This window comes from Chiloscyllium punctatum, chromosome 14 (assembly GCF_047496795.1).
Source record: "Chiloscyllium punctatum isolate Juve2018m chromosome 14, sChiPun1.3, whole genome shotgun sequence".
NCBI lineage: Eukaryota > Metazoa > Chordata > Chondrichthyes > Orectolobiformes > Hemiscylliidae > Chiloscyllium > Chiloscyllium punctatum.
The window spans coordinates 21,492,043-21,515,231 of NC_092752.1; the positions used below are offsets into that span (position 1 = coordinate 21,492,043).

Consider the following 23,189-nt stretch of genomic DNA (forward strand, 5'->3'; position numbering starts at 1 on the left):
CTGATGATACAAAGTTAGGTGGACAGGCAGGTAGTACTGAGGAAGTGGGGCGGCTGCAGAAGGATCGAGACAGTTTGGAAGAGTGGCCCAGGAAATGGCTGATGAAATTCAATATGAGCAAATGTGAGGTCTTGCACTTTGGAAGAAAGAATACAAGCATGGACTACTTTCTAAACGGTGAGAAAATTCATAAAGCCAAAGTACAAAGGGATCTGGGAGTGCTAGTCGAGGATTCTCTAAAGGTAAACATGCAGGTTGATTCCGTGATTAAGAAAGCGAATGTAATGTTGTCATTTATCTCAAGAGGGTTGGAATATAAAAGCAGCGATGTGCTACTGAGACTTTATAAAGTTCTGGTTAGGCCCCATTTGGAGTACTGTTTCCAGTTTTGGGCCCCACACCTCAGGAGGGACATACTGGCACTGGACCGTGTCCAGCGGAGATTCTCACGGATGATCCCTGGAATGGTAGGTCTAACATAACAAGGAACGGCTTAGGACCCTGGGATTGTATTCATTGGAGTTTAGAAGGTTGAGGGGAGATCTAATAGAAACTTACAAGATAATACATGGCTTGGAAAAGTGGACGCTAAGAAATTGTTTCCATTAGGCGAGGACACTAGGACCCATGGGCACAGCCTTAGAATTAGAGGGGGTCAATTCAGAACAGAAATGTGGAGACATTTTTTCACCCAGCGAGTGGTGGGTCTGTGGAATTCATTGCCGTGGAGTGCAGTGGAGGCCGGGACGCTAAATGCCTTCAAGGCAGAGATTGATAAATTCTTCATGTCACAAGGAATTAAGGGCTACGTGGAGAATGTGGGTAAGTGGAGTTGAAATACCCAGCAGCCATGATTAAATGGCAGAGTGGACTCGATGGGCCGAATGGCCTTACTTCCACTCCTATGTCTTATGGTCTTATGGTCTTATATTTACCTCGACACCTCACCTGAAGGTGTTAATTCCTTAGGACCTTACTGTTGTGATCGGTATTCACAGAGAGCCTGATGGTGAGTGTTTGCAAGAGGTGTAACAGTTAATCCAGTGACAGCAAGGTTAGTAACGAATGAGCAGGAATCCTGGTCAGTACTGCTCTTCACCCAAATGTAGGATGCTGAGATTAATTATATCAACCTTCCTTTTACTACAGCTAGGAGGATCTAATCAAGTGTAAATTGGAGAACAAACGAGAGCTTCTTGATCAGTTAGTGACGAGCTCATTGCCAAATTGCCTTCAGTTTATGGAAGAGTAATAAGTATGTCCTGTTTTTGTTGCCTTTCATAAGTCCTGAACTAGCCTTAGTTCATTCTTGCAGCCATACATTTCTAACACTAAAACAGACATGCTTCAACCCCAAACACCCAGCAATAATGATTTTCATCCACGTTGAATCATGATAGACTCATCTGATAAATTACTTAGGAAAATTCTAAACTCGGTGAATCTTCTGATCAAGTGTCAAGGGGTCAAAATAAGAGTATTGTATTTGCTATTATTTCATCTATAACAAAAAGCCATGAATGGGCTCAATGCTGAAATTACTATTGGTACTAACTTCTCATACTTCAAACTAGTCACTTTTTTCTTCATTTTATATTTAGGCAGTTTTCCAAGGAGACTGGCAGCCTGCTATCAGTGTTCAAGGAAACAATGGTCAATATGATGAGCCAGAATCTGCTGTCAAAATAACGGTGAGGTTCCATGGTGTTTGCAATTATTCCTGCATAAATGTTACTGCAGCTGCAGGTAAAGAGACAGACACATTGTAAAATGTGAATATATACAATTAGTTGTCTGAGTTGCTGTTTTCTGCAATTAACTTTATCAAAATGTGTTTTCATTGTCTATTTCACCATTGAATTGAATGTCATAAAACTATGGTTTGTAAGTGGACACAAACTAACCCTGCCATTGATATTTAACGTTAATAATTAGAATAAGTTCTCTTTCACCAATTAGCTTCTCTGACACTAAAGTGTGGTGTCTGATTCTTAAAGGTTTTGAATGTTTCAGAAGCATTTTAAAATAAATCTTTCCTCTATCTCCTATTTCATTCTTCCATTACCCCCTTTCTCTTTTACCTGCTTGCACATTGGATGAACCTTTTGGATTTATACAGCTTTTCACTTGATTGCTTATTTCCTAAAGTTTAAATTTATTGTAATGTTCATTTAAGTATTGATGTATATCTTTCTGGGCCCAACAATTTAAGTTTTCAATAATGTTTGGGCAACATTTCTTTAACTGAAGATACAGATGTCAAATGCTGTTAGATGCCCTTCTACCGCGAAACCTGGCTTAATATTCTTGCACTCGGCTTCATATCTATTTCCAGATTTAAAGTTGTTTCATTAAACCCATCTATCACTGCATTCTGATATCCTTCCAGTTTATACGTAAGGAGATTTGTTAAGACTCAAATTTGCAGTCGGCTCTACCTTTCTGTTAAGAATTGAGTTTGTGAGTTAGAAGAAATCTTAATGAGCCAAAGCAAGACCTGAAATTTGTAGCTGCCCACTTTTAAATGAGCTCTTCAAATACAGATTTTGTTTGTGTGTTGCTTCCACTTTTGAAATGTTGCATGGATGTGGCATATAGTATCATTGAATGTGACTCACGTGAAGATTTTGCATTTCAAATTTTTCCATATTATCCACTTTGACTGTGACGCAATCTATTTTTAAATTTTGTCATCTGAGCTGGAATTTATGTCTGAATAAACATACGTATAGAGTATCTGTCAACAAATCCCATCGACTGTGGACTCTTAATACCACAATAATTCGTAAAATGGCTGATTGAGTAAGTTACGAAATTTTCTTGTCCTCTGTTTTGCCATGAAGACTTCTCAAAATATTGTACAGTGTGTGCAAGCAGTGATTTGTAAAGGTTGATCAAAATTTTGTGCTTTGATGAAAATGAAAAACAATGACTTGTTCAAACATTTTACTGATTTATTCATTTTGTCATGGCAGGTTCCCTCTTCAGACTTCAACCAGGAAGGAGAGAGTGACTGCAAGGAGGAACCAGACTGGTGGCGAGAAACACTGTACCCACAGTCATTTCCTAGGATCGAGTGTGCAGGCAAGTTGATTTAAAAAAAAACTAGGCATAAGGCAATATTTTAAAATTAGAATATAAAAAAATCATTTTTAGGAATAAAAATAAAACATGTTTTTACCTGATCCATCATCATCTTACTGAAATGCCAGCAGTTGAACTGTTTCTGGACTTCAGTAATATTCTGTCTTTAAAACTTAAGAACTAGGAGCAGAGGAGGCAGTTCAGCACCTTCAGCCTGCACTGCCATTCAGTACAATTTCATGTGTGCTCCCCTTAACCCTTCAACGCCTTACTGATTTAAAAAGTCTGTATCTCCTCCTTAACTTTACTCATCCACTACACTTTGGGGTAGTGAATTTCAGATTCACAATCCTCTGTTTTGGTTTTAAATCTGCTACTTATCCTAAAATTATGACCTCTGTAGATTGCTCCACAACAGGGAACATCTCTCTTCACTCACTTTGTGAATCCCCTTGAGCTTCTCAATCTCAGTTTCAAATAGATCTCCTTTCATCCTTCTAAACTCCAGAGAATGTTAGCCTAAACTGCTCAATCTCTCTACATAAAACAAACCCCTCCTCTCTGAAATCAATCTAGTAGATTTTTTCTGCACTGCTTCCAATGTAACTACATCTCTCTTCAAGAGAACCAAATCTGTATGCAATCCTCCAGGTACAGTCTCATTATGCCTTGTATAATTGCAGCAACACTTCTCTACTTTTTTATACACTTTCTTTAAGAATAAATGCCAAAATTCCATTTTCCTTCCTGATTTACCTACTCTACCTGCATACCTAGTTTTAACTGATTTGTGCACAAGGTTAACCAGATCCGTCTGCACAGAAGTACTCCAAAGTTTCTTTGGCTTTAGATAATAAGTTTGTGACGATGATGCTCCTTTAACAAGGCTATGCTGTCCTTTGATTTTTTTGCAGAGGGATTGTAAAGTCTGTGGTTCTGATATGTCTATGTTTATCTACTTGAGAATGCTTTCAAGTCTTTATTTTAAAACACTTATACAATGAAAGGGGCGTGGACCGTTCTCCCAGTTCAGGGTTTGGGTTGATTTGGTTTTAGCAAGCAGTCAGTTTTGAGGCTACTGGTCAAAGAAACAGCTCCATGCTGATCTTCTCTCTGACATCTCTCCTGTAAGAACCTGTGTTTGATTTTGCCTTTTTTTGCCAAGGGGGTGGTTATGGGGATGGTGCAAATATTTGGATCAGCATCATTACATTGCGATTGAGTTGATTGGGTTTTGAAATAGTTATGTTATTCTAAATTTGGTTTTCTTTTGTTTGTATATAAATAAATTCTGTTTTGTTTAAAACTGATTGGGCCAGCTGCATCACTCCTGGAATATCCACACTTACACCTGCTGAAAACACCTAGAAAAGTTAGGCCCTGTGCTACCTTCTTTACATGTTTTGAGAAGATTTGCTTGGCCCCTAGCAGACTGGGGGCTCTTTGCCGGATTTGTTCTATAGTTCTGATTTGGGATTAAGGTTGCTGGACTCAAAGGCAGTAGCTGTTTGTGTCATTTGTTCAGGGTGTTGAATTCAATTGGTTTAAACAGTGCTTGGTGTAATAATGGCTCTTTCAGTCACTAAGAGCTTTCTGGAGGTAGAAAAAATGACTTTGGGGGCTTTACAAAAGGTGAACAAGGAAAAACTCTGTAATTGGCAGTCAAGCTGGAGTTGGAGCTGCCTCCTTCCCTGAGGAAAGGAGAGATGGCTAAAATTCAATTGAAAATGAAGCAGTTTGAGTTAGAGGCAAAAGAAAAGGGAAGGGCACAAGAAATGAAACCATTTGAATTACAGTTAAAAGCAGAGCAAAGAAAAAAAGAACAAATTGCTTGAGTAGAACAAAAAGAGGAGAGAGAGGAAAGGAAGAAAGAGAGTTTGAACTTGAGGAATTGACATTTGGAGGAAATTCGGCTTAAAAATATGAAGGCTGAACTTCAGCTTAGTGAGGAAGATGTGAGGATGAGCAAACCCGTGGTAGCCCAAGGCCTGATGACGATCTGTTTAAATATATTCAAGCATTGCCTAAATTTGATGAGAAGCATGTAGAAGCCTTTTTCATTTCATTTGAGAAGGTAGCTAAACAAATTAAGTGGCCTCTGACCATGTGGGTTTTGTTGATCCAAACTAAACTTGTCGGTAGAGCTTGTGAAGTATTGGCATCACAATCAAAGGACGTATCTGGGGTGTATCAGGAGGTGAAGAAAGCCAAGTTTGAGTGCATATGAGCTTGTTCCGGAAGCTTACAGACATCATTTCAGGAATCTAAGGAGGGATCCTAGTCAAACCTACATTGAGTTTGAAAGGATCAAAGAAAGTAATTTTGATTGGTGGATAAGAGCATTAAAAATAGAGCAAACCTATGATGCTCTTAGAGGCAGTTATTTTGGAGGAGTTGAAAAATTAACTTCCTCAGGTAGTGAGAACATATGTGAAAGAGCAGAGAGTTAAAACGGCAAGATTAGCAGCTGAAGTGGCTGGTGAGCATGAGTTGGTTCATAAATCAAAATTTGGCTTCCAACATAAATTTCAATCCATGCGGGATAGAAATTAGGGAAAAGAGAAATCTGCACGTGATAAGGGAAAGGTGAACTTAGTGAAGATCATAAGGACAACTTACCACAGGGTAAAAAGGAAACCCTTGAAGGGGAAAGAGAAGGTTAAAAAGCTCCATGTTTTCATTGCTGTAAAGAAATCAGTGTTGGTGGGTTAGGAAAAGCACTGGGAACCCAGATGTAGGAGAACAGGAGAAGCCAGTGAATTTTGTTGGAGTGGTAACAGAAAGCTGCACCAGAATGTACAGCCCGGTCGGAAGTTAGTTAAGGAGGGAGTGCCAGATCTTCTTAAACCATATAGTCATGGAAGATAAAGTTTACTTGTATAGGCCAGAAACAGCAGGTGAAGAGGTTATAATATTAAGAGATACAGATGTACTTCTGAAGGATTGCTGCCAGATAAAGTGCTGGTAATAGGAATTCACGGTAAGACAAGAAGCGCTCAATTATATAGAGTGAAGCTAGAGTGTCCAGTGAAGAGTGGAGAAGTCATGTAGGAGTACTGGACAACACTCAGCTCCAGGAATCCAATTTGTCCTTGCTAATCATATAACTGGTTCACGGTAGGAGTGCTGCCTAACATAGTTGAAAAACTGGTGGAAACTCGGGCAACTAAGCTATTAAAAGATGCATATCCCGGAATTTTTCCTGACCGTGTGGTAACGAAGTTACAAAGTCACCAGTTGAAACAGGAGAGATCAAAGAGTATAGATAAGAAGGTGGAATGATCAGAGGTTGTTTGATCAAATGGTTAAGAGAAAACAGGAGCAGATAAGTGACAAAGCAGACATCTTTAATTTAGTAAAATTAACTGAATTACAGTAGAAAGATGAGAAACTAAGCCAACTTTTTCAAAAAGCACACATGGAAGAAGAAGCTAGACGTATCCTGGTCTGCTTCTATCTTAAAAATGATGTCTTAATGAAGAAATGGAGACCATCGTATGTTCAGGCAGATGGGAAATTGACAGAAGTTCATCAAGTATTGCCAATGGGTTATAAAAAGGAGGTGTTGCAGCTGGCGCATTAACTACCAGTAGGTGGTCATTGAGGGATCAAGTAATTGGAAAACCGCAGGCAGTGATAAAACCAGCACCTTTAATCCCTATTCCTGTGACAATGTGTATAGGGTATAAGCAGGTTGGGGGAAGAGTTCAGTTCTGAGTTTTGTGAAACAAGGGGTTCAGCTGAGCATGACTCAGATCAGATAAGAACTTGCAGTTGACAGCGGGGTATTGGAGGCAAGGGTAATGGGTGAACAAGATGGAAAAGCATTCATTATGTAGAGCTAGATAGTATTCAGTATGTAAGGTCAGTTAACAAGGTGAGAAGTATTCATTATGTGAAGCCAGCTATCAAGGTTAAGTACATTCAGTATGTCATAGCAGATGGCCTAATGATTAGATTACTTACAGTGTGGAAACAGGCCCTTTGGCCCAACAAGTCCACACCGACCCTCCAAAGAGCAACCCACCCAGACCCATTCCCCTACATAAACCCCTTCACCTAACACTACGGGCAATTTAGCATGGCCAATTCAGCTAACCTGCACATTTTTGTACTGTGGGAGGAAACCGGAGCACCCGGAGGAAACCCACGCAGACACTGGGAGAATGTGCAAACTCCGCACAGACAGTTGCCTGAGGCGGGAATTGAACCCAGGTCTCTGGCGCTGTGAGGCAGTAGCTAACCACTATGTTGCCCTTTACTATAGACACTCACTGATTGTAACGATCACTCAATCAATATGTATGTTATCTTATCTGGATGCTTCTCCCTGTAAATGACTATATATAGAGGTGGGTAGCTCTTCGGAGGGTCGGTGTGGACTTGTTGAGCTGACAGGCATGTTTCCACACTGTAGGGAATCTAATCTCTTAATTCATTAAGAAACTGCTGTTTCAGAGAAGACCAAGAACTTATGTCTTGTGTACATGGGCGATCATTCTCTCTCCCTCCAGAGCCTGGAATAAACTTGGAGATAAAGCCATACTGTGTCTGAGTGTTTTGCTTCAACTGAGAGGGGAATGGGATGACAATATTGGAGTAGACAGCAGCCCCTGCATTTGAGGAACCTTTCACAAGAGTCTAAATTGATTGTGTAGGACCCTTAGCTAAAACAAAAAGTGGGAAACTGTATTTGTTAACAATAATAGTTGTGTCCATTAGATTTCCAGAGGCTGTTCCATTATGTAATATCACAGCTAAAATGATTGTAGAGGAATTACTCAAATATGAACTACCCACAGAGATACAATCAGATCAAGGGTCAAATTTCACATCAAAATTGTTCAAGGAAGTTATGGACAGCTTAGGAATAAAACCATTCAAATCTACTAGATCCAGAATCACAGGAAGCGTGAAAAAGATGGCAGAAGACATTAAATACCATGTTGAAGACTTATAGTCAAGACTTGAGGCTGAGAGGGGGAAGATATAAAAGAGACCTAAGGGACAGTTTTTTTTCATGCAGAGGGTGGTACGTGTATAGAATGAGCTGCCAGTGGAAGTGATGGGGACTGATACAAGTGCAACATTTAAAAGGCATCTGAATAGGTATATGAATAGGAAGGGTTTGGAGGGATGTGGGCCAGTTGCTGGCAGGTGGGACTAGGTTGGGTTGAGATATCTGGTTGGCATGGAAGCATTGGACCAAAGGGTCTGTTTCTGTGCTGTACATCTCTATGACTCTATGATGATCCAGATGATTGGGATAAAAGAATTCTGTTTGTACTACTTGCTGTCAGAGTTGCACCAAATGAATTGACCAAATTCAGTCCATTTGAATTAGTTTTTGGGTGTGAAGTGAGAGGACTGCAAAAATTGATTAAGGAGAAATTGGTAAGTCATAATTCAGAGACTACGTATTTGGACTGCATGTCTGAAAGAACGGAGTCGGTTTCAGCATTTGTAATGCCAAATGGACTGTATCAATTAAATAGAATGGAGGAGTTGGCTAGACAGCATTTACAAGTATCACAGCACATGATGAAACGGGAAGCAGGCAAGAATTCTTAAAAATCACAATTTTGCTATCGGAGATAAAGTATTAGTATTACTTCCAGTGGTAGGTGAACCTTTAAAAGCAAGGTTTAGCGGGTCCTTTCAAATTGAAAGGGGCTTGAGTGAGGTGAACTACTTGATAGGGACTTGAGACATAAAGAAATCTAAGTATGTCACGTGAATATGCTCAAAAGATATTTTGACAGGGAACGAAAGTCAAAGGAGACTTGTTATTGGTACAACACAGAGATTAGATTAGATTACTTACAGTGTGGAAACAGGCCCTTCAGCCCAACAAGTCCACACCGACCCACCGAAGCACAACCCACCCATACCCCTACATTTACCCCTTACCTAACACTACAGGCAATTTAGCATGGCCAATTCACCTGACCTGCACATCTTTGGACTGTGGGAGGAAACCGGAGCACCCGGAGGAAACCCACGCAGACGCTGGGAGAATGTGCAAACTACACACAGTCAGTCGCCTGAGGCAGGAATTGAACCCGGGTCTCTGGTGCTGTGAGACAGCAGTGCTAACCACTGTGCCACCGTGCCACCCACAAAGGGAAGAACTCAGTTCATAGGATTCTGAATTGGACATTCTGAATTGGACATTCCTCGAATTAAATTGGACAGTATTGAAGTTGCCAAAATTTGGGACAAATTATTGAGTCACCTTCCAGAGGAAAATCTAAATGACCTGAAAGAATTATTACCATCACATAGGGATGGTAATATGCTGGGAAATACTAACCTAACTATGCATTTTGTAGATTTGGAAATGCTGTTCTGATTAAGTAACATCCTTATTGGCATAACCTGCTAAAGTTGGCACAGGTTCAAAAGGAGATTGAACACATGCATATTTGCAGTGAGTTACAGTGACTGGATCTCATTACTCATGGTAAAACCAGATTGTACCCAATGGCTGTGTGGACCATCGCAAAGTCAATGCAGTCACAAAGACTGATGCATATCCAATTCCATGTTTGGAAGGTTGTGTTGAAAATGTGGGACAAGCAGCTTATATTTCTAAGTTAGACTTGCTCTGAAGATACTAGCAGATACTGTTGTCTGAAAGAATGGAGACAGTTTCAGCATTTGTAATGCCAAATGGACTGTATCAATTTAAAGTTATGCCATTTGTTATGAAAAATGCACTAGCCACATTTCCGAGACTAACCAATAAGGTCATGTCCAGATTACCCAATTGTGTAATATTGATGACTTGGTGATTTTTAATCACACGTGGAAGGAACATTTGCAACATTTTTCAGAATTGTTCAATTGACTTTGTGAGGCAGGCTTTGTGATAAACGTGGCTAAAAGTGAATTTGCCAAAGCCCAAGTCACCTTCCTAAGCCGTGTCATTGGACATGGACAAATGGCCCCCTGGAATACAAAGTCAAAGATAATTGGGGAGTTTCCCATATAATCAACAAAAGAGCAGTCCCACAATCCATGTTTTTTATCAGAAATTTGTGCCAAATTTTAGCAGTTCAGATATACTGTGGGATCCCCACACAGACACTGGGAGATTGTACAAACTCCGTACAGTCAGCCAAGGCTCGAATTGAATCTGGGTCCTTGACGCTGAGGCAGCAATACTATGCACTGTGTGCTGTGCTGTTTCTGATCTTTAAAAATATTTCCGATTGGTCTTTTGTTTTTTAATCTGTAAAATATTTCTCCTATTTACCTTTAATCTGAAAGCAATTTACAACAGATTTTCAGGTTAGTAGTTACTTATGAGCTAGTGAACCTAATGGCTTTCCTGTGATATCACATTGTGTTTTCACTCTGTTTACAATGAGCTCCTTCCCCACAGCTCCTTTCCTGGCTCACTACTGGCTGTACTCTATGCTGGATGCGCAAAGGACCCTTATTAAATACTCTCTGCTTCTGTCTCAACTGTTTCAGGACTGTACTGCATGGCAAGTAAATTATGAGGAGAATGGAGAGGATAAATAGATAGTCTTTTCCATGTGGTTGGAGAGTGCAGAACTAGAGGGAATAGGTTTAGGGTGAGGGGGGGGGGGGGGGGAAGATATAAAAGAGACCTAAGGGGCAACTTTTATGCTATGTGTATGGAATGAGCTGCCAGAGGAAGTGGTGGAGGCTGGTACAAATGCAACATTTAAAAGGCATTTGGATGGGTGTATGAGTAGGAAGGGTTTGGAGGGATATGGGCTGGGTGCTGGCAGGTGGGACTAGATTGGGTTGAGATATCTGGTTGGCATGGATGGGTTGGACTGAAGGGTCTGTTTCCGTGCTGTACATCTCTATGAATGTATGATTCTCAGTCAGAGTTCTGAGATCACTATCTGAATATTCTGTCTGCTGAGATATAACCTGTATTGCAGTAATATTGTATTTGACCTGAACTTGAACAGGTTATGTATTGGGGTGTCATGTTGTGGCTGTTCAGGACATCGGTGAGGCCACTTTTCGAATACTCCGTACAATTCAGGTTGCCCTTCTATAGGAAAGATGTTAAACTTGAAAGGGTGCAGAAAAGATTTGCAAGGATGGTGTTAGCACTGGAGGGTTTGAGTTATGGGAGAGGCTAAATTGGCTGATGTTTTTTTCCCTGAAGCTCCAGCAGCAGGTGGCCTTATAAAAGTTTATAAAAACATGAGGGGCGAAGATAAGGTGAATAGCCAAGGACTTTTCTCCTTGAGTGGGGGAGTTTAAGGTGAAAGGGGAAAATTTTAAAAAGGACCTGAGAGGTTACTACTTCATGCAGGGGGCGTAGCGTGTATGGAACAAGCTGCCAAATAAAGTGGTGGAGGTGTATAATTACAACATTCAAAAAGCATCTGGATGCTTGCAAATGTGATTATGTCAGATTGGAATGTCTGTTTGGCGCAGACATGTTGGACCAAAGGGTCTGTTTCCGTGAGGTATTACTCTGTATGATCATGTGATGGGAAGTCCAGAAGATGACTTTATTGGTTGACATCTTTTCCCCTTCAAAGATTTGCCAGCGAGAACCACAGAGGAAGGATACAAGTCCTCCATCAAATGTGGTTTTATATGGGCTTGGGAGCTTACAAGCCCAGGATGAAGAATGACTAATTAAATCAGATGTTTTCTGGCTCCTTTAAAATATTCAAATTATCAACCAGCCACCTGGAAGTGGGTTTTGAATCTAAATTAGAGTGGTGCTGGAAAAGTACAGCAGGTCAGGCAGCATCAGAGGAGCAGGAATGTCTAACCCAAACCTAGAAGATGATTATCTGAAAATCTTCCAATAAAGAGTCATGCTGGACTTGAAACATGAACTTTGTTGCTGTCTCCATCGATGCTGTCAGGCCTGTTGAGGTTTTCCAGCATTACTTGCTTTTTATTTCAGATCTCCAGCATTCACAGAGTGTTGCTTCTAATCTACACGTGGACAGATTGAGTTCAGATTTCCAATTTTTCAAAAAAATTCTTTTCTAACGCAATCCACTTTTTCTTTGGGATTCAAATTAACCCCAAGTCTTTATGAATTTAATAAATAGGTGAATTCACTAATTACTTTTTATGAAAGGACATTAAGGTATGATTCTTAATTTATGTATTCCCAGTACTGCAATAATTAAATGCTAGTCAGAAGTAAGAAATGAGTGCTTGGAGAAATTTGTGGATTTTTGCATTTAGCTCTGCATTTAAACCATAACATCAGAGCAAAGTATAGTTTTCTAAAAGGCAATTTTAAATATAATGTTAAGATCTGAATAATTACTGCATGAATTGCCCTTAAGTAGTTGGTGGAGGTACAAACTTTGGAATCCTTCAAGAAGCAGATTGGGTATTGTGTTAGGAAGATGCAGGGTGCTATGGAACAAAAAACTGGATGAGCAAAATTACGTTGCTAATGTGCATTTGCTTTTGTAATCTGAGCTTCATGGCACCTGTTAGATGACTCAACTGTCATTCATCTGTATGGAATGGCATTTTAAGGCTTCGACAGGTGAATAAGTGTTGTTTTACTTAGTATTTAGCAGTGAAGACATACTTCAGTCACTAACAATAGATGGGAGGAATTGTGGTTGCATGACTTAATTGGAGCATTGCCTGTTGAGCCAGAAGCAAAATTCTGTTCTACTAATTACAAAATCACTGATGAAGCACTTCAACTTAAGGTTTATTTTAAATGTGTAATTTTATATGTTTATTCCATTCTGCATGATTTCTGTTTATCATGCAACGAAACGAAAATGTTTTTCTTGGTTTTACTGTAAATCTAAGAAAGTTTTTTTTAAACAAATGACTTCTACTTAATAATTTTGTGTTCTTATTGTGTTTTAGAATGCTACACTGATGCCAAGGAAAAGGATGGAACTGAGTGTCCAGTTTTAAGAGGACACGCACATAATGGAGATTGTCTTCTCCAGTTAAACCTGGTAAGTTAAAGATCTATTTCCAAAGATAATTGTTTCAACTTTGTGTTGAAACATAAATGCCTTAACATGAAATAACAGTTACAGTGTTGACTTTAAGCTGTTTTTCTTGAGAACTGAATGTTCAGTATCCGGTACAGTTAATTTTGGAGAGAAGTAAAAGACCTATTGCATCACTATAGTTTTGCACAGATAATGTCTAAATACAATTCACAGTTATGATTGTGCAATACTTAAATTACCTCCATTTTTAAATCTAGAATTATTTTTGCTAAAAGCATACCACTTTTCCTGCGTTACTTTAAGCCTTATTAGAGCTCTTCTCATTTTTTTTCTCTTTTTAATGTCCTGTTAAACTGTTATTCCATGACAACTGTAATGCTTTCCATAATTCCACCATATATACCGAGCTAAATGTAAAAATTCTGTGCACAACATTCACTAGCGCTGGTCATATCCTCATAAGTATTAGCACACACCTCACACAGTACAGTTAGGTATGCATGCTTTATTATCATTGCTAGCTGACATAAAGAAAAACAGGATAATTGAAATACTGTGCACTATAAATCAAAATTTGAACTTTAACAATTCTGTTCAAATGTAGGGAAGAAAGATAACTTTGTTCAATCAAATACTTTTTTTTAAAAAAGAAAAAGTTAAGTAATTCCCCCTCATTTAATAAAGAAACAAGCTGGAGATAGTGTAGTGGGTTAGTGCATTGAGTTTTTGAAGTTCTGGACTAGGTTAAATCTGGCTTTGGCTGATGGAATGAATGATTCCCAACTAACTTCAAATAGGATTATTATAAACTTGTTTCGTCTAAACCTCATTCCCAATGGCTGTAAAACTTCCTGAATTTGGCAAAATCACTGGGTGGGGCAAAAGAGAGACCAGGTAGAAAATAAACCTAAAAATATTTAACTGGAGCAAAAGTGGTACAATGGAGGGGGTGATATTTTTCTATGGTTGAGATACACTGCTTCTGTAGAGAAGGGAGATCATTATGCTGTCTCAGAAGCACATTAAAGGAAGATTTGCCAAAAGTTAAAATACGTGAAATTGGGTCCCTTCGTATTTTAACCTATTGTCAATATCTCATAGTATAGTAAGCATTAACTAGAATTCTGACTAAAGCTTTTTAAAACATGTCATTTAAAAAAATTAAATTTGTGTAGGAATTCATCAGTCAAGGAAGCAAAGCATACTACGTATCTACATAAAGCTGAGCTAGAAGATTACATTTGCATTTTGGTCAGGTAAAGGTAAAGTCATAGAGGACAACAGGGCTGCTCTCATTAGAGAGAGAGATGACTATTGGTGAATTTAACCTGAGGTTAGATTGAGAAGGAGGGGCATTCACAATAACCTCAGCTCTTTGGAGAGTTCAACCCACACTGTTGGTGTCACTCCGCATTGCAAACCAGCTGTCCAACCAGCAGGGTTAACTGGCTCCTTTTTTTGGCCAGAAACCCTTATTCAGTGTAAACTCCATTTATTTTAATTCAGATATTAAATATTGATCAAGATTATGCAGTTGCAATGACAGTGAAATTCAATATTCACTGTCATTACAACTGTTAAATCAGTAGCAACTTCTAGTACCAGCATGCAGTTAAATATAGAACCCTTCAGTTACTCTCAATACTTTCCTTATTTTCAATGGAATATGCTGATGAAAACTTCACAGATGGAAATCTTCAGAAATCAATGGGTCACCATGAGTTTCCATTTTTGATCTTTCTAAGGAGAGGAAATGCCTTTTTGAATGAGTGTAACTGGACTTGTAATGGTTAACAATTTTTGTGCCACTTTTTAAAAAAAAAGTCATTTTTTAATGTATTTTTAAACTTGAATATTTCAGTTTCTGCCTTAAGCCAATATAATGAGTTTTTTTCTTGGGTTATGAAATGATTAAAATTTGGAATATAACAGTGCTTTTTCTGTTTTGGTTTGCTGTCTCAGAGAATCCTTCAACTTGTTTGACTGCTGCAATAAAACAAAGCGCTGGAGAAACTCAGCAATTCTGGAAGCAAGTCACACTGGAGTCAAAATAGTAACTGTTTTTTCTCTCCACAGATGCTGCCAGACCTGCTGAGTTTTTCCAGCATCCTCATAATATTGGCTTTAAATTGGTTGCTGTGCTTGCTTGATAACTCTGCAGTTGCTGGAAGCCAGGATCTCCCTTGGTGCCAGAATTGAATTAGCTTCAGGGAAAGGTGAAATTCATGCTTCAGAAATTACTTCATCTTTGTGGGTATTTTTCTTCAATGTCAGCCATTGACTACAGAATCTGGGTCATTAAAATAAGTTGTTTCATATGCAACCAGGCAAAGGCATTTCATATTGAAATAAGGGAACTTGCTATTTTAATTTGAGGAAGTGATTGAGTGCAGAATAAAAATTATTTTTTCACATTAATGACATTTCTAAAAGTTACATTTTTCTATCTTAGCAGACTACAGCAGCCTGTGAGGTGAACTGCAGAGTAGAGCATGACGCTAGAGGGAGGTCAGCTGTCATCCGCAGGAAACTGTTCTCAAGTGACTGTTCAAGCTCAGATGAAACCGCTTCAGAAGGCGGAAGTGACTGGGATGACCCCCCAGATGAAGAGCTTTTTTCTCGCACACATCTTTAATTCTACTTAGTTGTTTCCAGCTCGAACGGAACTACCCTTTTGATAAGTTCACAACTCTCTTGTTGAGAACTTATTGCTCTTCAAAAAAAAAACTTCAGTTTTCTTTTCATTTAACTGCTTTAGATAGGTATTTATCTTTCTCTTCTTGTAGGTTTCACTGTTAGGAATTGAATGCAATACCATGACAGAAAACTAACTAAGATAGTTTAATGAAACCTTGGCTTTTTCAACTAGTATAGGTTGTGTTTGTCAAAGAATGATTGTGCATGTGCCTATCTAACTAGCATCAACGCTTATTTTGCTGATTAATTACTACCGCTTTCATTACTACTGTAGGACTACCATTGTCACTAGGACAACTATGTCTACTACAACTTCTGCTATTCAGAGGCTCTTAGCATATGGCACAGAATAATGCTTTGTGGTAAAAGAATTGGGAGATAAATACTTCAAGCTAAACTTTTCGCATAACTAGATCAGTGCCTTTCTGAATGCAGGAGAACAGCATGGATGAATAGATTTAAATCATCTAATTGAAACCTGTTAGCTCACTTCAAAGTAGGAATGACAAGATTGTGCTTTAGAGCCAGTTTAAGTATAAATACTTTTTTTCCTGAATGATTCTAAATGCATTTTCATAAAATTAACAAGTTTATTGAGTATGGCTTGTGAACTGCTAACTGTGAAAGTTCAGGATTCTACAAAGTTATGGGAAAGGTTTCAGTGTGAAGGTTTGGGTTGATCAAATGGAATGAGACTAATTTTACTTGGAGCTAAGACAACAGTATTAAACAGGTGGATGGTAAAGCCATGCACTCTAGTTGTGAGAAGTCCTGAGCCAATGCAGTTAGTCCATGTTGTGGCTGTGATTTTGTAGATCTTAGCAGAATTCGTTTGTGTTTTGGAGGGGTGTGAGAAACCATTCTGGCATTTTACTTGTGCTGACTGCAAGAACCAAGTGTAGACTTAAAACTGAAGATTCTCATTTACATGTGTGACTGCAGTAGTGATTGTTGCTTCATGTGGCTTGCTTTGAGGGTTTTTTTCCTTATTTTGTAACACTGGTGTCATAAACATCACTTTGACATCATAATGTAATTGTTGAATATCTGTCACAACCTTGTGCTTTGAATCTGCAAAATGAAAGCCAAGGGGAAACAATATTCTGGTCACCAGGTACAACGAGTCATGAGTGTTTTCAACTTCATGACTGGTAACATGGATCCCATGACGATAATCGCTGGTTACAACCGAGATCAAAAATTCAAGTTGTTTTCTTGAACTTGAATTTATATTAGGAACAGAGTAACCACAGAACTTATCATGGTGATAATTAATATTATAATAAGAAAGTAGAAGGATTGAGTTGAATTAGCTTTCGGATAAATTCAGCATCCAGAACTGTTCTAAGCTGCAACATTATTTTTTTGTTGGCATGTGTAAGCCAAATGTAAAATATGGAATAATAGTTTGCACATAAGTTTGTCAGAGATGATTATTATGCTCTGTGCAGTGATACAGCAGTTTTAGGCATTAAAATTTTAAATTTTACAGAACATTTATCAGGGCCCTTTTATGTAGACTAATTTTCAATTGGAGATTATTTTATTTGAAACAAAGCTTATGTAAACTAGCAAAAACAAATGATACAGCTTTAAGGAATTCATAACCATTATTTTAAGTAGGGTTACAGAATTTTTTTAAATGGCTATGGACGTTAATGAGAAGAGAGGACAGAAAGCCTCCTCTAGATCATTTTGCTTAAGTTATGATTTCTTTTTAGAGCTGCTTATACAGACAAGACTTCATGTCGGGTGATGCATGAGCCTGGCAAAAAGAGTAACATAATGTCTATCATCTTGGGAAAGAAGAAAAGGCTTAAGAGGTGGGTTAGGGAATATAATGTAATGTTTACACACGTCACCTGTACTAGTTTCCATATTTACATGATTCAAAAAACAAAAAAGCAGCACTCAATTGGGATAGTTTGAGAAATGTGATTTCAAGTTTCTTATGGTCAGGTTTTCAACTGAGTGGTTTATTGAGAAATTACAGGGAGAGAGTTTTATTTGTCATCTATTGCAAGCAGGTTGAAAAGAGAACATAGAACTCACTGTAGAATAGTGTATACCATAGCACTGAAACCTGAGTTCCCCATTTCTCAGTTGTTAGCCTTTTTCTAATTTTTGCTTAAAGTGGTTGTATTGTTCTCTGATTTCATGTATACCAGAGTAACTGATTTTGTTTCATTGTGGAATTACTTTACACCTAAATAAAGACTCCAGTAAAATCCAATGAGCATTTTTTTGTTTATCTCCTTTCTGCAATATTCATTTAAATAGTGATTTATAAAATGTGGTTCAGTTGAGCATTTGTTAACTATTTACTGAGACAGTCAGCAGTGATTTACTCAAGGGTCGTGAGGCAAATCATCCTGTTTAAAATCTTATGTTTTCAATATAATAATGGCAAATTGATTCCAAAGAACTGCAACTGCTGGTTTTTGAGAGTTAGAGTTGAACCACAAATTGTCCCAGTCCACATGTATTTCTAAGAGCACTCTAATTTCCTCCCTCAATTCATCACCTTGGGCCAAAAATGCTGACGCTTAGTTGATCACTATTCAATGGAAATTAGTACTTAGCTAATGCTATACAAACGTAGCCATTATTTTTATGATTGTCGTTAGAGTGTAGTCTGTCATATGTACAGTAGCAACTTGGAGAAAGTGAGGACTGCAGATCAGAGTCGAGAGTGTGGTGCTGGAAAAGAACAGCAGGAGGGACAGCATCCGAGGAGCAGGAGAATCAACGTTTTAGGCATAAGCTCTTCAGGATTTTTCTGGCCCTCAGATGCTGTCTGATCTGCTGTGCTTTTCCAGCAACACACTCGCGACACAGTAGCAACTTGCCAAGTCTCCTTTGACAGCATCTTTGAAATCTGTGATCCTCTTCCATAGGAAAGGATAGCAGGCATGAGAGAATGCTAGCTCTTGAAAATTCCTCTCCAAACTACACAGTATCCTGGCTTGGAACATTTCTTCACTGTTGGGTAGAAATCCTGTGACTCCCTTTCCAGCAGCTGGGTGTATCTGTACCCCCACCTGCTCGAGTTTAAGAAAGCAGCTCACCATCTGCTTGGATGCATTTGAGGATGTGGAACAAATGCTGGCCTTGCCAACAATGTTCACAACCTGTGAATAAATAGAAAAAGCATCATAACCAACATTGATTCCATTTGTCAATAAATGCAATTTCCAGTGCAAACCAAAAACAATGCTATCTGCTCAATTGCTTTTTTAACACTCAATGAAGGCAGTTAAAGTTTTAAAGATGTCAGCTAATGGTAGTACTTGACAAGATCCCAGAGTGTCACTTGACTTGATAGACCATAAGCTTTAAGTTGTGTTCTGGGGCTATGCCATCATATATTTCATAATTCTAGATGCCCTTGAGAAGATGGTAAACTACCTCCTTGAACTGTTTAAGGTGCTGTCGAAGGATCTTTGGTGAGTTTCCACAGTGAGTTGTGTAACTGAGCTACTTGATAGTGGAGAGAGTAAAGTTTGTAGATGTGACAATCAAAGAGGCTGCGTTGATCTAAATGATATCAAGCATCTTGAATGAAGTTATACACTGCAAGATTCCTAAACTCTGATAGGTTTTGTACCATGGTAATTATGGCTAGGTCTATTCAGTTTCTGGTCAATGGTAACCCCAAGATATTGGTCGTGGGAGATTTGGTGATGATAATGCCATTGAATGTCAAATGTTGATGGTTAGATCCTCATCTGCTAATTTTCAGCCCAAACCAGGATATTGTCCAGGTCATGTTGCATTTGGACAGGGATTGCTTCCTTTCTGAGGAGTCATAAATGGTGCTGAACATTGTGCAGTCAGCAAAACATCCCTTCTTCTGACCTTATGTTGGAGGTAATTGAAGTATGAAATGGTTAAGCCAAGGACACTGCCTTGAAGAACTCTTCAAGATCTAAGATGGATGACCTCCAGTAACCACAACCATTTATACCAGGTATGACTCCAGCAGTAAAGAATTTTTCCCCTGATTCTCATTGACTACAATTTTGCTAGGGTTCCTTGATGTCCAAAGCAGGTTCATTCTCACTTTGCCGTTGCAATTCAGCTATGGTTTATATTTGAACGAAGGCTGCAATGAGGTCAGGAGTGAGTGGCCCAGGCAGAATTCAAATTGAAAATCAGTGAGCAGGTTATTGCTCAGCAAGCGCTAATGGATAATGCTGTCCCATCACTTTACTGATAATCGAAAGTAAACTGCTTTTTGTGTCCAGCACATATCTGGACAATTTTCCGTATTGTTGGGTAGCTAAGTGTTACAGCTGTTCTGGAACAACTCAGCAAGAGGCACAACATCTTAGAGCACAAGTTTTCAATACTATCGCCGGAATGTTGTCAGGGCCCATACCTTGGCAGTATTCAGTGCCTCCAACCATTTCTTTATATCCTGTGGAGTGATTCAAATTGGAATGATATTGCAGACCTCTGGAGAGGTCTGAGATAAATCATCCATTTGGCACGTCTGGCTGAAGGTGATTGATAATGCTTCAGCCTTTTGTACTGATATGCTGAATTTTGTACTGATATTCTGAAATTCCCTATTATTGAAGATGTGACTTTTGGTAGAGCCTTCTCTTCGAGTGAGTTGCTTAGTGAGGCTGCAGAGCTTAAGATCTCATCTCTTGATTGTGGAATGGTTCAGCTCTTCCTGACTTGCTGTATATACTGTTTGGTAGCTTATCATGTTGACACCTCATTTTTAGGTGAACTAAGGTTAGTCCATGGCTTGATGGTAATGGTTGAGTGGAAGATATGCCAGGCCATGAGGTTGCAAGTTGTGCTGGAGTATAATTTGGCAGCTGCTGATGGTCCACTATACCTCTTAGATGCCCAGCCTTGAATCGAAGTCTATCCCATACGGCATTGTCAAGACTGATAGGGAGTATTCCCAATGTGAAGACAAGACTCTGTGTGTGTGTGTGTGTGTGTGTGTGTGTGTGTGTGTGTGTGTGTGTGTGTGTGTGTGTAAGGCATAAGCATGAATGTACCAGGTAGTTGCTTGACTAGTCTGTGAGACAGCTCTCTCAAGTTTGGCATTAGCTCACAGATGTTAGGAGAACTTTACAGGGTTGACAGGTCTATGTTTACCGTTGCTGGTTTCAGTGCTTTAGCCGGTGCTAAATGGTCCATCTGGTTTAGTTTCTTTTTTTTCCTTTTCTAGCACTTGTTACGACTGAGTGACTTGCCAGACCCTTTCAGAAGACAATTAAGAGTGAACCACATTGCTGTCGGTCTGGAGTCACAAATAAGCCGGGATATTAAGCAGAAATTTATAATCTGCATTTAGTGCAAATCATCACCCTGATGAAGGAATTTCAGTCAGCACTGGGTGTGGTTACCTGATGGCTTTTGAAACAACTGATTGCAGTTTAAAATTCCTGCTATTGATCATTAAATCTTTGCGTATTTGAAAAGCTAACGCATTCATTAATACCCTCTCCTAACAGTGGCCAGCAGCTTGGGAGTAAACATTGTCCTGACGCCAATTTTAAGTGTGACATAAATGGATGTTGTTCTTTGGGTTCAGGCCACAGTCTGATCAAAGTTAACAGGTCCCTGATGGTGCCCCTTTACTCCAGGATAGAACTATGCATTCGCTGTACGCTGACCCTGTCCTGTGTGTCTTGCGGATGAGGTTGTCAGGGTTGGCGCTGCATGGGCTGGGCACGGGAATGATTCTTTCAGCTTAGGATGACAACATGCTCCTCACATTCACTGACCCGGCTGACCTGGAGACTATGTGCGAGTGCCATGTCTTCCGCCAGGATCGACTGGGCCGAATATTCCTGACTCCTGGTCAGTCCATAGTGCGTAGATTCTCTGCCAGAGGAGTTACTCGTGTTCAGCTGGAGCACCCACTCATTTGCTCTATCTGAGGGTCTACTTTAGCCCAGCTGAGGAATCCTAGCCAGCGAATTGGCAGCCAAAGTCTCATCTCACCTAAGCCACCGGACAGGCTCCGAGTGCTATCTTACAGGAGCTGAGTGCTGGTCATAAACCAACTGGTGGCCTCCATGTTGTGGTATTGGCTGATCCCTTTGACTCACACCTCCTGGTTTTGTCACAAGGTCAGAGAACGTTGGTTCGTTTCTTCTGGAACAAGAAGATGCACTGGGTCACGGCTGAGGATCGGAGTCTCCCCATTGAGGAGGGTGGTTAATTGCTGGTGTGCCTCTGCACCCAAATGGCAACTTTCTGCCTCTGGACCCTGCAGCGATACCTTTTATGTCAAGCCTCCTCTGAGATGGTGCGCCCTGATGATATATTTTTCCGCCAGGTGCTTGACCTCAATTATATCACGCAGTTCCTGCTTATGGGCCACAAGGGTTTGCAGGTCGCGCTCAGGATGCTGCGTGTCTTTTACCAGGTCCTGATCAATGGCTGGAATATGCTCGACTCATGTTGGATCTTCCCACCATCTGGAGTAGTGGCTATTGTCAGGGATCTACTGCTCAGGAATCCGTATCTCCTCCATTGAGGGTTTGAGTGGCTGGCAGAGTCATGGCCGCAGGAGCGACCAGACCCTGGAATGTGCTGGGTGGTGGAGGCCTGGCCTGGATGTTGCCACAGGAACTGCCAAGCATGACATGGACATTCGGTTTGCAACCGATGCCATCCATCACCTGAAAATGGTGATGCTCAGACTTGAAGTTGTGCGCTAGTTGAAGGATCTTCAGGTGCCAACTGAACGAAGCCCTGCATGGATGGAATTTCACATTGGCCCCAAGGTCCTGAACCTCCCTCAGGACTCCCCAACCTGAACTGCCTCTTGAAAATGTGTTATGTGTCTTTTTGCCTCGCAGTATGTATAGGCTGCTTCACAACATTCACCTCGACTCTTGTGTATGCTGTCTGGACATGCCTTGGCACACCTGTTGGGCTGCCAGGTGGCAGGGATCTTTGGGTGGAGGACTCTGTATGCAACAGTCCTCCCTCTTTCCATTGGGTACCTTGGTGGGTGTTGCACCCACTGCAGAGTGGTTCACAGGTCTACCAGCTCAACTGTTTTGTGGTGCTATGGAGATTCTGAACCATGTATATATTGGTTGTCAGGGTTTTCATTCACCCTTTTAGTTAGTTGAAAAGCATCTTGGTGTTTTTGGTTGCCCCTCAGCCTCATGGCTCTGATGTCTGGGCACTTGGTGCGGAGGGATGTGGGCAGATTAGAGGACCTCCTGGTGGGTCTGCTCCCCAGCATGGCCAGGCTGGCAATAAACAAATCCAGGTAGCAGGCTGTGAAGGGCATGAGGTGCTGCCCACTGCCTTCCCATCTTCCGCAGTTACATATGAGCCCAGGTGTCATTGGAGAGGGTGCATGCGGTGGCCACCAATGCTTTCAATGCTTTAGAGAGAGGTGTGCACTGCAAGGATACAGTGCTTTATTTCCCGCTCCAAATCCATTTTGACTTAGTCTCTTCCCTCCCT

The 23,189-nt window shown here is 40.1% G+C and overlaps 1 protein-coding gene across 8 annotated transcripts in view; it reads left to right on the forward strand.

Annotated features, from left to right (window-relative positions):
• The window catches only part of kiaa0232 (KIAA0232 ortholog), a 128,478-nt gene extending 110,514 nt beyond the window's left edge, over positions 1-17,964 (forward strand). For 5 of the 8 annotated variants that reach the window (XM_072584060.1, XM_072584057.1, XM_072584059.1 and 2 more), the window contains exons 7-10: positions 1,602-1,691; positions 2,976-3,084; positions 12,940-13,034; positions 15,487-17,964. In XM_072584060.1, coding sequence (XP_072440161.1) covers positions 1,602-1,691; positions 2,976-3,084; positions 12,940-13,034; positions 15,487-15,669 — 477 coding nt within the window. In that variant the 3' untranslated portion in view covers positions 15,670-17,964. Of the gene's footprint in view, positions 1-1,601; positions 1,692-2,975; positions 3,085-12,939; positions 13,035-15,110; positions 15,251-15,486 lie in introns of all 8 variants that reach the window. The other 3 variants (XM_072584064.1, XM_072584062.1, XM_072584061.1) reach the window with 3 other exon arrangements.
• Positions 17,965-23,189: the final 5,225 nt, after the last annotated feature.